At 36.4% G+C, this 15,420-nt stretch overlaps 1 protein-coding gene across 3 annotated transcripts in view; it reads left to right on the plus strand.

Annotated features, from left to right (window-relative positions):
• spidr (scaffold protein involved in DNA repair) overlaps positions 1-15,420 on the plus strand; it is a 389,881-nt gene that overhangs the window by 13,558 nt on the left and 360,903 nt on the right. For all 3 annotated transcript variants that reach the window (XM_028803494.2, XM_051929096.1, XM_028803495.2), the window contains exons 3-5: positions 4,878-4,935; positions 6,904-7,113; positions 14,430-14,584. In XM_028803494.2, coding sequence (XP_028659327.1) covers positions 4,878-4,935; positions 6,904-7,113; positions 14,430-14,584 — 423 coding nt within the window. The remainder of the gene's footprint in view (positions 1-4,877; positions 4,936-6,903; positions 7,114-14,429; positions 14,585-15,420) is intronic.

Genomic DNA, 15,420 nt, shown 5'->3' on the forward strand with positions numbered 1-15,420 from the left:
TACTCAATGTATTTTCTTACTTCAGTTATTAATATACAATAAAAGAGTACTAAACAAAATAGTAGATTTTCATGACATTTTGATTAGTCCTGCTGCTTAGTGATTGTCTTTGTGAATTTTACACTTCAGTAACCACCATATTCTTCTTCACTGATTACCCCAGTCAAGGGTCTGGCTCCATTTGATCCTGAAATAGAATGTTTGTTGTAAAAATGGAAGACCTGACAGATAATACAACTGGCCAGAACAGTTAGAAATAATGGACTGTTTGTCCTGTTTATAAGCTTATCTTACAGTAATTTAGTTAATAGTGGAAATCATTACTCGGTTTGTTTTTTTTTTTTTTTTTTTGTTTTTTTTCTTTCCAGAGGTAGCAAACAACCCTGATTGCATAAATCTTTGCCACATTTAAGAAATTATCAGAAATTGCATGTCTCATTTTAAACCACTAGGTGGAGTAAACCTCCACTCTCCTATCATTTGTGGTTGCTCAAAGCTTTCTTCCAGCTGTTTATTTCACTTCCATAAGCATGGATTTCTTCAGCCGAAGTTTTTATTTAAATATAATTTTCCATTTGTATTGTGTTAATTCTTATTGTTGCTATTGAATTCATCTCTTGGTATAAAATTATTGTTTTTAGTTTGATTCCTTTGCTTGTACTCCAGTTTCATAAAGCCAGTTTGGAGTTTGCCAATTTACTTAACACACATGTCTTTGGAGATATTCTGCTGCGGGAGTGGGATTGAAGTACATGGGACTCGGAGACACCGTGAGGCAGTTTAAATTTTTCATGAACGATGACCAGACATGGGTTTCAAACCAAAAGCAGTGAATATTTAACGGCAGCAGCACTAACCACCATTCCACAAGGACAATGTGAATGTATATTTACTTTACAGTAATGTTATACTTTCAGAACTTTCTTAAATGACTATCTTTGAGTAATTAGAAGCCTGCATTAATTCCAGCTTTAATCATCACTCTATTCGATCTTTGCCTTTTTTGATGTTTGATACTTTTATATTGCTTTTAGATAGGGAAAGATTTTTAATCTTAAACTGGAATGGCAACATTCTTACAAAGTGCTTTGGAAAGATCAATACAAACACGGCACACAATTTTTTTTTTTAATGTTACAGAATAAATATTTTCTGTTGTATATTTTCTGTCTACACTAATGTGAGATATCCTATACCTGAAAATCCTGTTCTTATTTGGTGAAATATATAAGCAAGGAGTATTTATTTAAGTAAAAATTTAGAAGACCGTGCTAAGTGAAATACTTTGAATATGATAAGCATTTGTCAGGAGAATGCCACATGCATTGGTTTGGTTCAGACATGAGGTTAATTATTCAAATTGCTGTCTGTGAGTAACAGAAAAACAACTCAAAGCTTGCTTGATTTATCAAAAAAGACTGCTGTAATATAAAAACTGTTAACTTAGTGAACGTTTGAATAGCAGTAGTGACATCTAATTTATGATTCTATTGTTTCTGTATTTAACTGCTTTCATTGGTGAAATTTGTTGTGATTTTTCCATAGGGATGCACCAATATTACTGGTTGGTAAATGTTTTTGTTTGAAACCTCCTCCTAGGTACTTGTACTCGATATTGGCTTTGTCTTACAGCTTTTTCCGAGTGCCAAGCAAATCAGTAAGTGACTAGAATCTTCTTCTCATGCAAAAAGAGGAAAAGCATGTAGTAGAGACCAATTTTAAGGCAATTGTTTTTTGCTATGTAAATGAGGACTTAGACCGTGCAAAACTTCCCTGTTAAATACATGGTTCTTGTGTGTGTACCAATCAGATTTCCTTATGTGTTTGATATTTGTGCTCCTTCAGGGTTATTTTTTTATTTTTACTAGAGCTGTCACATACTAATTTGGAATTAGAATATATTTGAATTCATTGTACATACCTCTTTAATAGCTAAAATCAAAGTTTCAAATCTCCACACTTGGTTTCTTTTCCTTTGTATCATTTACTGGAGGAGTGACTTGTGCAGCTAAATGTGTAATCCTGTTTTGGATGCTTTACTCCGAGAAGCCACTTACAATGAAGTGACCCCTACGTCATCATGCTAATAACAAATAAAAAAAATAAAATTAGGTTAGAGTAATTTACTTATGTACAACATGTCACTATGAGAGTTCTGTGTAGGAAATGGCACTGTGTTGTCATTTCATATTATGTTTAACATGTGTATGCACTGATTTGCTGCTGCACTGAGTTTTGCACACATCACCCCTCAATACTTCAAACCCTTGTAAAACTTTTGCTGCACTGTTTTTAATTCTCTTCTGGTTGCACTTCACATACCGCTACTATCTACAGATAAACCTCAAATTCAAACTGTTACTTCTGCTATTGTGATTTTTTTCGGGTAGAAAACAAAATAAACAACATTGGAAAATGTAAATTATGGGATGGACAAACTTCAGTGGAGGTGCCAAATCTACACTAATAATTAAAAAATTTGGATGTGAGCGTCAGTAGACTTTGCACCTTAGGAACCAACTTACCGAACTATTCTATAACATTTCAGTAATTATTTACCGCTCTGATGCCGATCTTTCTGTTCATAAAAAGGTAATTTCGACAGCAATTGATGAGGAAAATTCATAATTAATTTCAAAATTACTGTATTTGAGAGTTCCTCTAGAGTGCCTTATTCTATTGCATGCTTTGGCTCAAAAACTAGTCAGCACATTGTCCTCTCATAACAGACATAATTTTTGAGTTTGGTATTTTTCTGTCCAGCTGTTCTGGCTCTAGACCTTCCTCAAGAAACTGTGACACACAGACATAGACAGACAGGCAGACACATACACACACTCCTCATTGAGATATTAGTGTTTTTGGTTTCAGGGGATCCTGAAACTTCGTTTCCAATTCCATGCTTTTCTACCTTCCGCTCGCTTTGCTCGGGATCCATTTACAATTCTGTGAGAGTGGCGTATTAATCATGGCCTGGAGAGTGCCAATGTGGAACTTCTTAGCAGATCTCCGCTGCACACTAACAGTCAATTTAAAAGCCTCCACATAGGATACCACTTGGATGTGCGTCAATGCAGCCTTGCATTACCAGAGAGCCTGAGATGTACTGTTTTAACAATTAACTCACATCAACACACCTGCAGATCAAGTGAGGAGAGAGCTAGTGAAACTCTGTACGAATAAGGCTGTAGGGCTGGATGGAATTGGCTCTAAGGTACTGAGAACATGTGCTAGCCAGCTTGCTGGGGTCCTTTAGCGCCTGTCCTAACTTTTCCTGAATTTGCAGAAGGTTCCCCAGCTATGGAAAACATCAGTGTTGTTCCAATGCCAAAGATAGGACATTCGTATGATTCCACTAACTTCAGAATAGTTGCAGTTACTTCATACACAATGAAGATCTTCGAGAGGCTGGTCCTGAAACAACTCCAACCCCTAGTTTCAAAACCGATTGATCCTCTGTGATTTGCTTATCATGCACATGCTGTATAGCTGTGGAGGATGCTCTGATCTACATGCTCCATAGAGACTTTTCTAACTTGGACAAAGCCAGCACCAATGTCAGAATAATATTCTTTGATTTTTCCAGTGCCTTTATCAATATACAGTATAATATTTTATTTAATGTGGAAAAAGCTCAAAACTATGCATCTTTAGTTTCTCCGCAATATCCTAATTAATAACAGTTTGGGAGGCACAGGGACAGTGTGTCAGAAATGGTAGTGTGTAATACTGGAACACCTCGGGGAACTTTTCTGTCTCGATTCCTATTTACCCTCAACACAACAATACACTGCCAGTACAATATCAGTGTTTGCCATCTACAGAAATTCTCAGATGACTCCTCCATCACAGTTGAAGTACTGGAGGCTTGTGGAACACTGTCTTGTGGTGCAGGAGGTGGCGCGGAGCTACACGTACCTAGGGTTCACATAAACGGGAAACTGGACTGGTCTGACAACACAGTGGCACTGTACAAGGGCCAGAGCAGACTGTGCTTCCCTAAGGAGACACGGGTCTTTTGATGTATGCAGCAGGCTCCTAGAAATGTTTTACCAGTCCATAGTAGTCGATGTGCAGGTAGTTGTCGATGTACAGCCTATGGGTCTTCTAGCCATTACGACCGCTACCATTTAGGCAAAGGCTTGGGTAAACAACACCAGCTCTGTATGCTGTGACTCATTCATCTTGATCTCAGTTTATTATTTGCAGCATTTTTGACTACGTTCAGTTACATATGTCTTACAATTACAGGAAAAAAGTCAATTGATCATGACACAGAAATGAAGGTGATCAAGCAGTATGAGAGAGGAAAGTAAGCAAATGCGATCGCATGTGACTTTAAGTTATCCCATTGTAAATGGCGTTTGCTGCACGTGCTGTTCTGCTCTACTGTGACTTTGTATCCAAGTTAACCTCTAAAGCTTCAGTGTTGTGACTCACAATGTCCCGTCTTCGTGTGAGCCACCATGAAGCGGTAATGCAGCCACACTTGACTTATAACTGATAATAACAGGAATGTTGTTGTTGTACTTACTCTCCGGCTTACTTGAACTGTGAGTTTTATTTTTATATGGAATAATGGAATAATTCTGAATCTGAAGTCAGACTGCAGTTGCAACCAGTATCAATGGCTTCTGTTAGGACAGCAGCTGCCTTCATTGGTAAAACTTCATTGGTACCCTGATGAACTTAAAGGGGCATTTGAACTGTGTTCATAAAGGTGGCTGTGTGACCTAATAATTGTATTGTTTTGGTACTGTGAAATGTCATTAAGTGCTTCCATTTATACCATTTATATTGAAGATAATTGTTATGATAATTATCTCGCTTAGAAAGTTTTTCTTTCTTTTTTTTTTTTTTTCTTTTTTTTTTTTTAGAGTGAAGGCTCATCTGTTAAAAAGTTGAGCACCGTGAGACAGCTGCTTCCTTCTAAAGGTAACTAATCCCTTTTTAGAAAAATGTTGCTTTAAAACACATCTTTCTTTTAAGCTGGTTGTACAGTATTGTCAAATAGCTTTATTCTGTTTATTGCCTAATGTAGATGTTTTTATGTGCTGTCAGACCTTTATAAAGGTTGCTACAATAGTAATAGGTTGGCGGACTAAATAAATTAATTTTTGGTGATTTTAGCAAAATTAGTTTGCAGTGTTTATGATGTCTTTATGCATGGACAATTTTTGCATGTGTTATAACTTGTCACTTTATCATATTTTATTTTATTTGATTTATATATCTGTGCAAACCTTTTTTTTTTTTTAATATCGGCAGATTATGCTTTTTTTGCTGATGGCCTTTGCACTGTGGTCTGCATGGTCTAGTTAATTTTGATCTAGTTTTTAGTTCAGCCCTATTTAGTTGAACCTATTTGGCAAAAAACTATATAATCACAATAGCTGAATAGAAACTGGCTAGCTTTCTTAAGATGCATTTTGATAGCTGTTTGTTCGGTTTAAAAACATACTAAAATGGCAGAATTCTATAAATAAAATAAGTATGCTTTGGAGAAAAAGAGAATGAGCAGATTGAGATGAAAATATTTTGTTTCTCCTAGCCACTTATTCAGGCTGCCTGAAACTTGGCATTCAGCATGCTCAAACCTGTTCTTAATTAAGAATGCTTGGGATTCTACAAACAAAAGCACAGTAATTTCTTTAATCGCACCAAATAATTCAGGAAATGATAGTGCTTGAGATCCACACACTGACCCAAATCCAGGTTTTCTACTGAGCATTTTGATAGTTTATACAATGGACATGTATATAATGTGTTTTTGGAAGTTACCATTAACTGGGGAAATTCCAAATGACTGAAAGATGTCAAATATTATCCCGTTATATTAAAAGAGTAACCAGGCAGATCCATGTAACTATAGGCCATTAAGGGTAACATAAAGTACATCAAAGGTAAATTAATGAAAGGAATTATTAAGGGAAAGACTGAGCAATACATGGTAAGAACAGGAGTTTTACTGAACAGAGTTTGGGCTTAGAAGAGGGAAGTCATGTTTACCATCATGCTGGAATTTTATGAGGAAGCAACAAAGGATATGATCAAAGTGGAATATATGATATTATTTATCTGGACTTTCACCTCAAGGTGCCACATGAGGAGTTTGGCATCAAACTAAACAAAGTGTGAGTTTAGGATGTTGTTTGTAGATGGGGGGCAAAATTGGCTCAGACATAGAAAGCAGAAGGTTATGGTGCAAGGAACCCTGTCAGAACTGGCTAATACTGTATTAAGAGTGGTGTTCCACAGGAGAGGGTGCTAGGGACACTGATTTTTTGTAATATAAATAAATGATTTGGATAGGAATATAAAAAAACAAGCTGGTTAAATGTGTAGATGATACCAGGCTAAGTGGATTTGGAGATAATCTAGAATTCATTGAATCATTACAGAGGGACAGCATACAAGCTTGAGCAGATTTGTGCCAGATGACATTTAATGTAATTAAATGTAAAGTATTCTATGTAGTATGTAAAAATGTTTGGTTTGAATACACAGTTGGAGGTCTGAAAATCTAAAGTACACCTTTATGAGGACGATTTAGGAGTCACAGTGTATTTGACACCATTAACTGCCAGACAGTGTTCAGAAGGCATTAGGAAGACTAATAGAATGATAAGTTATATAGCATGATGTGTATAGTACAAGTCCACGGAGGTTATGCTAAAGCTTTATAACACACTGGTTAGACCTTATCTGGAGTACTGTATACAGTTTTGGTCTACAGGCTACAAAAAGGACATGGCCCTGCTGGAAATAGTCCAGAGAAGTGCGAGTATATATTTACAGTTAATAATTTAATTATAATAATATGACAGTAAAGGCCATGTATACAATTACGTGTTTATCATTTTTTGTATCCCTAAATATTTGTGACATTTTTCTTTTTCTTAGCAAAATTAAAATGTCAAGAGAATCAAATGGAGTCTGACTTTTCATGGAGTTCCAGTGAAAGTGATGGTTGTGATGGAGAGCCCAGTAGTGCACTTCTGAAACCTCAAACTGACACCATGTTTACAACTCGGAATAAAGTTATTGTTAATTCATATAGCAAATACCTGCATATGATGAGTAATTTGAGGAGAGACTGCAACTATAGTGATGGTATGTATCCTGAACATACTCTTTAAACATTTTTTTTTTCCAAATCCTACATTGATAATAGAATTTGACTTTAAATCAGGTAAAATTATATATTATATTAAAGTTTCCTGTATAACCTGACTGCTGCTTTTAGAAAGTAATTTTGGGACCGGGCAGAAAAACAATGATGTATGAACACCCTATGAACCAGAAATGGATTACATTGATTTGATAGTGGATAGATATGTTGTGGCCCGATCAGTAGAAGGACTGTATGTACAAATGTACTGTATGTATAAAGCAGGTCAGTTGTATCCAGTAAGGTCCAAGGAAAGATGGAGAAGAATACACTGGCAAGAATAATGTATATTGTCATGTCTAAGGGGGGGGGGGATGGGGAGAAAGGTAACTACAATGGTGTAGTTTACCCTTTGCGTGTGCAGGATGTCCCACAAAGGGTATAGATGGGGACGTAACAATTTGAGAGTGTTGTAGTAAAAAATAGTTAATGTTCCCCAGAACACTAGTAGATAGATAACCTTGCAGTTTACGGAATTCCCTGCCCCTCTTTATATAAAAAGAGTGAGTGACAGCTGAAGGAAGACTAATAGACCTCCTGGCCAAAAGAACAAAACACACGGTCAACAGACGAAGTTGCCCTTTTAATTAGAAATGCAGTAAAAGGGCTAACTTAGTTATACAGTATGTACCCTGTTAAGTGAAATAACAGATTAGAGATGTAGTCTGTTGTCACTGTTGCAAAGGTAGGGAAAATCCTGACCCTGGAATTATTTCTAAAGCTAGGTTGGAAATGATCCAGGGATGGGGATTAAAGCTATCTTGAGTCAGAAGCAAGTTCTTGGTTGATGGTAAAAAGAAAGACCGCTATACAGTAATCCCTCGCTATATCGCGCTTCGCCTTTCGCGGCTTCACTCCATTGCGGATTTTATATGTAAGCATATTTAAATATATATCGCAGATTTTTCGCTGCTTCGCGGGTTTCTGCGGACAATGGGTCTTTTAATTTCTGGTACATGCTTCCTCAGTTGGTTTGCCCAGTTGATTTCATACAAGGGACGCTATTGGCAGATGGCTGAGAAGCTACCCAGCTTACTTTTCTCTCTCTCTTGCGCTGACTATCTGTGATCCTGATGTAGGGGGTGTGAGCAGGGGGGCTGTTCGCACACCTAGACGATACGGACGCTCGTCTAAAAATGCTGAAAGATTATCTTCACGTTGCTATCTTTTGTGCAGCTGCTTCCTGAAAGGACATGCTGCACGGTGCTTCGCATACTTAAAAGCTCGAAGGGCATGTATTGATTTTTTTATCTGTCTCTCTCTGTCTCTCTCTATCTCTCTCTCTCTCTCTCTCTCTGCTCCTGACGGAGAGGGTGTGAGCTGCCGCCTTCAACAGCTTTGTGCCGCGGTGCTTCGCATACTTAAAAGCCAAACAGCCCTATTGATTTGTTTGCTCCTTTGAAGAGGAAGATATGTTTGCATTCTTTTAATTGTGAGACTGAACTGTCATCTCTGTCTTGTCATGGAGCACAGTTTAAACTTTTGAAAAAGAGACAAATGTTTGTTTGCAGTGTTTGAATAACGTTCCTGTCTCTCTACAACCTCCTGTGTTTCTGCGCAAATCTGTGACCCAAGCATGACAATATAAAAATAACCATATAAACATATGGTTTCTACTTTGCGGATTTTCTTATTTCGCGGGTGGCTCTGGAATGCAACCCCCGCGATGGAGGAGGGATTACTGTATAGTTAAGGAGGAGGTGAAATTTGGTTGTTTTTTGTGTTTCATTAGTGGTAAAGTGAAAGAGTAAATTTCACAGGAAGATGGAGATCAATATGTGTTTAATAAGGCACTAAAATCTACAGGATGTATCGTTTTCTGCCCTGTTTATTTGTGACTTTTTGTTTTCCATCTATTTATCCCTCCCTACTGTTTAGCAATTCAATAAATCAATAATAAATGGTTTTGTATGTATTGGCTTTCTGGTATTAATGTAAATAATGGGGTTGCTACTATAGTGCCCCCATTTTGCAGCAGAATAATCACACTGTTGGAATTGTGACAATAGATGGTGCTATACCAGCGCTTAACCCGACACAGACAGACACAGGAGGCACACTTATAAAAGCACAAGCTTTTTATTTTCTTTTCCTCCGTCGTGGAGAACGTCATCCCCATTCCCATGAATACACAACACAGTTCCAAAGCACAAACACAATACTTTCTTTTCTCTTTTTCCTCCACTCCTCCTCGGTAAGCTTTGTCTCCCTCCTCCCGACTCTGGCTCACCGAGTACTGTCCGCTGGCCCCTTATATAAGGCACCCGGAAGTGCTTCAGGTGTTTGTTGCAGCACTTCCGGGTGTGGTGGAAGAACTGCCCACACAGGCTCAGGGACAGCTGCAGTGCCCCCTAACAGAGCCTGCGGATTCCAACAGGGCTGTGTCCAACTCCAACGACTCTTTTATCATCACTCTTGATCTTTTCTCTGATGCAGAAGATACCACTTCCCTTTCGGTGTCTTCTCTCTGTCTCTCTCTCTTTCTCTCTCTCTCTTCCTTTCCAAACAATGTTTTTGTGAATTTACACTCAACCATGCTACTGTGCTCCCTCCTGCTTCAAATTCAGTACTGCCTGTACTCTGTCTCATACCTCTCTTGGTGGCCTCCTCCCTATGCTCATCAGTTTGCGCTGGCTGCTTGTACTCCACTATGTCTCCTGCTGGCGGTCCTTATTTATATAGCAAGCTTGGGCAGTCACCTTCCTACCTCGTCTTGACACATTATAACATGTAATAGATTACAAACTGAGTTTACTTTTTCTTTTTATGCATGAAAAACTGAACATTTCACTGGCCAGCATTTGTTATTGAATTCTAAGTTCTTATGGGAACCTTCATAAAGTGACCAGAAAGAGAACCAAAAAAGTATTTTGATCATTTCCTAATTAATGTGTGGTGAAATAATTAACACTCTTCCCCTTTTCCATCTGCAGAAGCAAGCCCCTGAAGATCTGCAGTATGAACACTAGCCACTATGCCACCAGATCACACTGTTTTAGAATATCATTAGCAAATAGCTGGATTAAAACTAGACTGATACTTGTTTTTGGTGTCTTGTGAGATTTTTAGAAATCGTGGTCAAGCAACTGCTCACACTACATGATAGAATCTCCAGTCGTATATGTGCTCAAACTGTAAAAACATGTTCAGTCTGATTGACATGCCATGACGTGGGTACTCAGACTATACAGTGGATATAAATAGTCTACACACCCCTGCCAAAATTGTAGATTTTGTGTAATAAAAAATGAAACCAAGATAAATCGTGTCAGAACTTATTCCACATTTACTGCAAAATTGCAATCTATACAAAGAAGATGAGAACAAATCAGAAACTAGGTATTATGGAGCCCCATAAGTGTCAAGCAAAAAACAAATTTGAACAGATTTTGAAACAACGTTCGAACAGATTATTTTTTTTCCCCTGACTCTTATTTCAGTAGTGCAGAACCCTGTTTCATATTAATTCATTTGAACAGATTGTTGTTTTCCGCCCTTGCAGTCAAGTTCTTTTTTGGGCGTGTTTTACTCCACAAGCCAGTGTGGTTGTGGGACCTTGATTCCAAAGCACTTTTTTCTAATAAGCTCTGAAAGGATAAAGAAAGTAAAAAGCAGTAACTGGACACATGGATGACTGAAGTGTGGACAATAAAGTGTTTTACAAAGAGAATTAAAGGTACATAATCTGTGTAATTTGTAGTTGTGTTTGTTTATTTTGGGTTCTTTCAGTAAAGGTTTCCTAAGATGCTTTTGTAATTGGTCATTTAGTTGCTTATGTGCTGCTGTATGATATGTAGTTCTTTTAAAATCTTAAATGTGAAAATGAGCATGACAACATAGGCACAATATACTGCTATCGATTTTATAGCAGCATCAGAAAATTGGGTTGTGAGACTACTTACACTACAAGACAGCTGGCTGAAATGTCTTAACATGACAGAAGTTCTTCCTGTCGTGCAACAGCCCATTTGTTGATGAATCTGCAACTGACTTACAAAATCAGTTAGTGACTCCAAATCGGGCCTAAAATTGTGTCAGAATTGCACCGTGTATGCCCAGGATTAGTGGATTGCATGCAGCATGCTCTTTTCTGCTTGGCAGTGCAATTGTGCCCTGTTATGGCACATGACATGTTTTCTTCTTGCCTTGCACTGAATTCTGCTGCAATAATCACTGCCTCCATGTGACCCTAAACTGGACAAATTAAATTTATCCCTCCTCACATGCAGTTATAAATGTATTCCTGTAAGATTTTTAAACATTTTTTTATTTGATTGATTTGATTCAAAGAACTTCTTCCTCAACAACTGGAGTACATATGTGCACAGTGTAACACTACAGCAGGCAATGTATTACAAAGGCAACATTTGTGAGAAATAACACATTATTTTTAATAAGCTTTTATAGTAATGCAGTAACTTTTTTTTTTTTTTTTTTTTTTTTTTTTTTTTAAGTAATGTAGGTATTTTTACTTCAGTAAAATAAGCATTGCTTTAGGTTGCTCGTTTCTTTAAAAATGAATGTTATGTTTTACAGAATCAATTTTAAATTTTCACATTCAGCTTATCTGCTGGTGAGGAATTTGTTTGTGATATTTTGGTTAAAAATTCAATGGTCGTCTCCACGAGTACTATCAGCTCTATGTACATTTAACCTCAATTATGTGTACACTGCATCTGCAGCCATGCACTAGTCCTCTTCCCTTGTCATCATGCCAATCCAAAATCCATAATAAAAGGAATCTACGCAATAAGACTAGTATTCAGTGTATGGATTATGGATTTTTAAGTGAGAATTTTTAAAATTTGTGTCTTCAGTAATATTATTATTTTACGTAGGTTTTGTTTGGTGATCAAAACAAAATGTTCACATGTCTATTTTTCACTAAAGAAGGTGGTACATATACATCATATTAGTTTGAGCACTGATACACATTTTATATCTTCAACTGTCTTAATTTCTGTTGTGCTTCAGAGTTTTATATTGCTTAATAGCTTTGTTGTTTTTATTTTTATATGCAGCAAGCTCAAATATATGAAGAGAATACTCGTATCCAAAAAAACAAAAACCAAATAAACCTTTTACATTCATAGATACACACATACAATATTTATGCATAGTGGCATGATGGTGTCAGGACTGCATTTTTTTTTGTTTTGTTTTTACCATTGACACAGTAATGTCATTGTTGTGAACATTTTTGTACTTCTTTCTGTTTTAGAACATTTTGTCACTGTGATGCCACATACAATATTGTTAGGCATATGATACATGTATTATGTGATGCATGACAGCAGCCTGGCCTTGTTTCCTGGTTTTAAAATCAAACTATGCTAAACATAAAGGAAGACTTTGATAGAGACTTAATACCAGAGCAAAACAATTTAGTGTGGAATTGGATTTGATTTAATGACTTCAAGTTTAGAGGTGCCCTTAAAATCTAGATTTTAATTTCAGCTTCTTGTGTACTTTCCACTGCTATATCTGAAGATCCTGCTTATGTACTGGAAAAACCTCTGTGACATTTGTAAATGAGTGGACTTCATGGATCTTCTCAATTGTTACAACGGGTGGCATAATAGTTAGTTTTAAGGTTTAAGGGTTTGAGTTTTGGCCCAAGCATTGTTTATGGATTTTTCTCTATTTCTGTCTGGGTTTTTCTTTGGGAATTCATATTTTTGTCCCACAACTCAAACATTTTAACATGTAGTTAACGGAAAACTTTAAATTGGCTTGGGATGAGTGACTATGCCCTGAATTTGGTTGGCAGCCAGCCTAGGGTTGATACTTGCCGGGCACTTATTGCTGCTGAGCTGGGCTCTGGTCCTCTATGACCCTGCAGTGAGTAAGTAGGTAACAAAATTACACACATGCATAGTGAAGTTGTATCATATATGTGTCATATGATCCTGATATGATTTGTTTATTTGCTTAGCCTATGTCCAATATTCAGTACCCTTTACTTCTTTGTTGTACCTGCCTATACCAATCCCCCACTCTGGGTTACTACAGATAATTGCAACCAATTCCTGATCTATGAAAAGACTACTTGTTAATACAAAAATTACGACTTGCTGTTTGCACTGTTTTTATTCTTTTTAAATGGAGCTAAGTGTTAGTGAAACCAATCACATTCAAATGCTAAAAGTGTGATGCGGTATTATGAAAAAGTGGGGCAAGAGTGTGTGCATTCAGGATAGTAAGGAATTTCATCATTCAGGCTCCCTAGGAAGGTCTGTGCTGATGTATTAGAATGGAGAGTCTGACAGTCAGAGAAAACCCACACTGTAAAACTGACCAACAAATTGGTGAAACTGTGGCAGTTGTACAAGGTTTTGTAAGTGACCGATAGTAAAACAGAAACATAGTCCTTTGACGAGGCTTCAGGTTTACCATTTTTCTGACCTTTGTTTGTGGGCAGTGATCAAAAGAACAAAATGAGTATAATTAAGTCACAGTGAAAAACTGCTCTCTGTGCATGGTAGGTCAAGACTTTCGACAATATGATAAAAACTTTGAAATATAACTGCTGTGTTTTTGTATATTGAGACAAGCAAGTTGGGGTCATTTTGACATATAGAGATGATGTCCTTGCCACAGAGCAAGTGGATGGAAATGAAATGGGGGGCATCCAATATATTTGAATCATTATGTCAAACTTTTCTCTGAAAGGTACAATTATTCAATCATTCAGTCAGTCTCTGATATGTCTCCATTAACAATATACACCATCACAAGGCATGTGATGGTGCAAACAATCCTTATATTGGTCATTTTACATATTTTGATGCTGAATTGTAATTATACATGCCAGGAAGAAGTTGTCAGGAGCATCCGATTACTTTTTAAACCATAATTATCAAAAAAACTATTCAAAGGTAATGTTTCCAAAGGCCACAAATTAACTGAAGATTGAAAATTGACAAATAATGGGTTGAGTTTTAGTTGCATTCAGGGAATATTCATCCTGATTAGATAGATATGGTTGTTATGATTTATATTGTATGACTATTGTTTTTATTTTTTGTGGGTAAAAACTATGTAGTTTTTATTTGAGTCAGACTTTATCTTGAATCTTAGTTCAATACAATACTGTTTACAAGTAACACCTATTGTAACTACTTAGTAGATTTCATAAAGGTTGGAATTTGTTTATATACAGTAGTTAAACACAGATTAGAACATTTTAACAAGTATTAACTTTTTTTTAAAAAGAGATGTGCATTAATTTTTTGTAATGTCTTTTTCTCCTTCAAAGATGAGTTCCATGTTATTGAATGGGATAATGAAAGTGAACAAGGGAATGAGAAATTTCAAAATTGTGACAGTATGGCAGAGATTTCTGATACAGATTCTGTCTTGGAGAGCCCTGCAGCTCAGTGTGAGAAACACCTTCCTTGTGATACTGCAGAGGTAATTATATGAAACGGAGCTCTTATTTTTTTTTTTTTCTTCTACTGGAGTGATCTTTTTGTTAAATTTTTATTAAAAACTTAGTTTCAGAGTTCTTGTGCCTGTAGGGATCATATCAATACAGCCTGAAATTAGAAGACATAAAGTACTTCAGTCAACCTGAGGATATGCTTTGGGGGTAAAAAACATACTTCAGGAGGGGTGCTCCTACAAAAAGTGGGAATACACTACCAGTTCAGTATGGGTTTTGTTTATTTTTTTTACGTCCATTCTGTCTACACTGGTTTTGTAATGAAAATGTAAAGGTGTATTTCTAGTTTTGTCTTTGATACTTTGCACACTATTTTCTCTATAATATTTTATAGTAATAACAGTACAGCCCAAATTTATTTTGCATGGCACCTGATATGAGTGGCAAGCTGAATTTGTAATAATTTAAAGGACATAAACAACTTGATGATAGTGTAATGAATCATTGCTTTACAGTCAAATACAAGGTATAACGTTAGTAATAGAATAAAATTATGAAATAATTGATTTTACAGACTTGCCATAAGTTTTATGATTTCAAATATCTTGATTTACATTGTTATTTAATTTTTATTTATTCTGATATGTTCTGATTGGTTTTTACAATTTATGTAAAAATACATTCCTGTTTTTGTTGGATTGCACACTTTTTTTTCACAAGCTTTTATTATCATAAGTTTACAATTAAAAACACCCAAGGTAGCCCAAGGCAGGATTTTGGTTCTAAGCTTATAAGGAGTTAATGTGCTTTGCTTTTTATGGTTCTCTTTGTAATCAGATTGTTACAGCCTATAAAAGAATCTTGT

Source organism: Erpetoichthys calabaricus, chromosome 6 (assembly GCF_900747795.2).
Source record: "Erpetoichthys calabaricus chromosome 6, fErpCal1.3, whole genome shotgun sequence".
Classification (NCBI taxonomy): domain Eukaryota; kingdom Metazoa; phylum Chordata; class Cladistia; order Polypteriformes; family Polypteridae; genus Erpetoichthys; species Erpetoichthys calabaricus.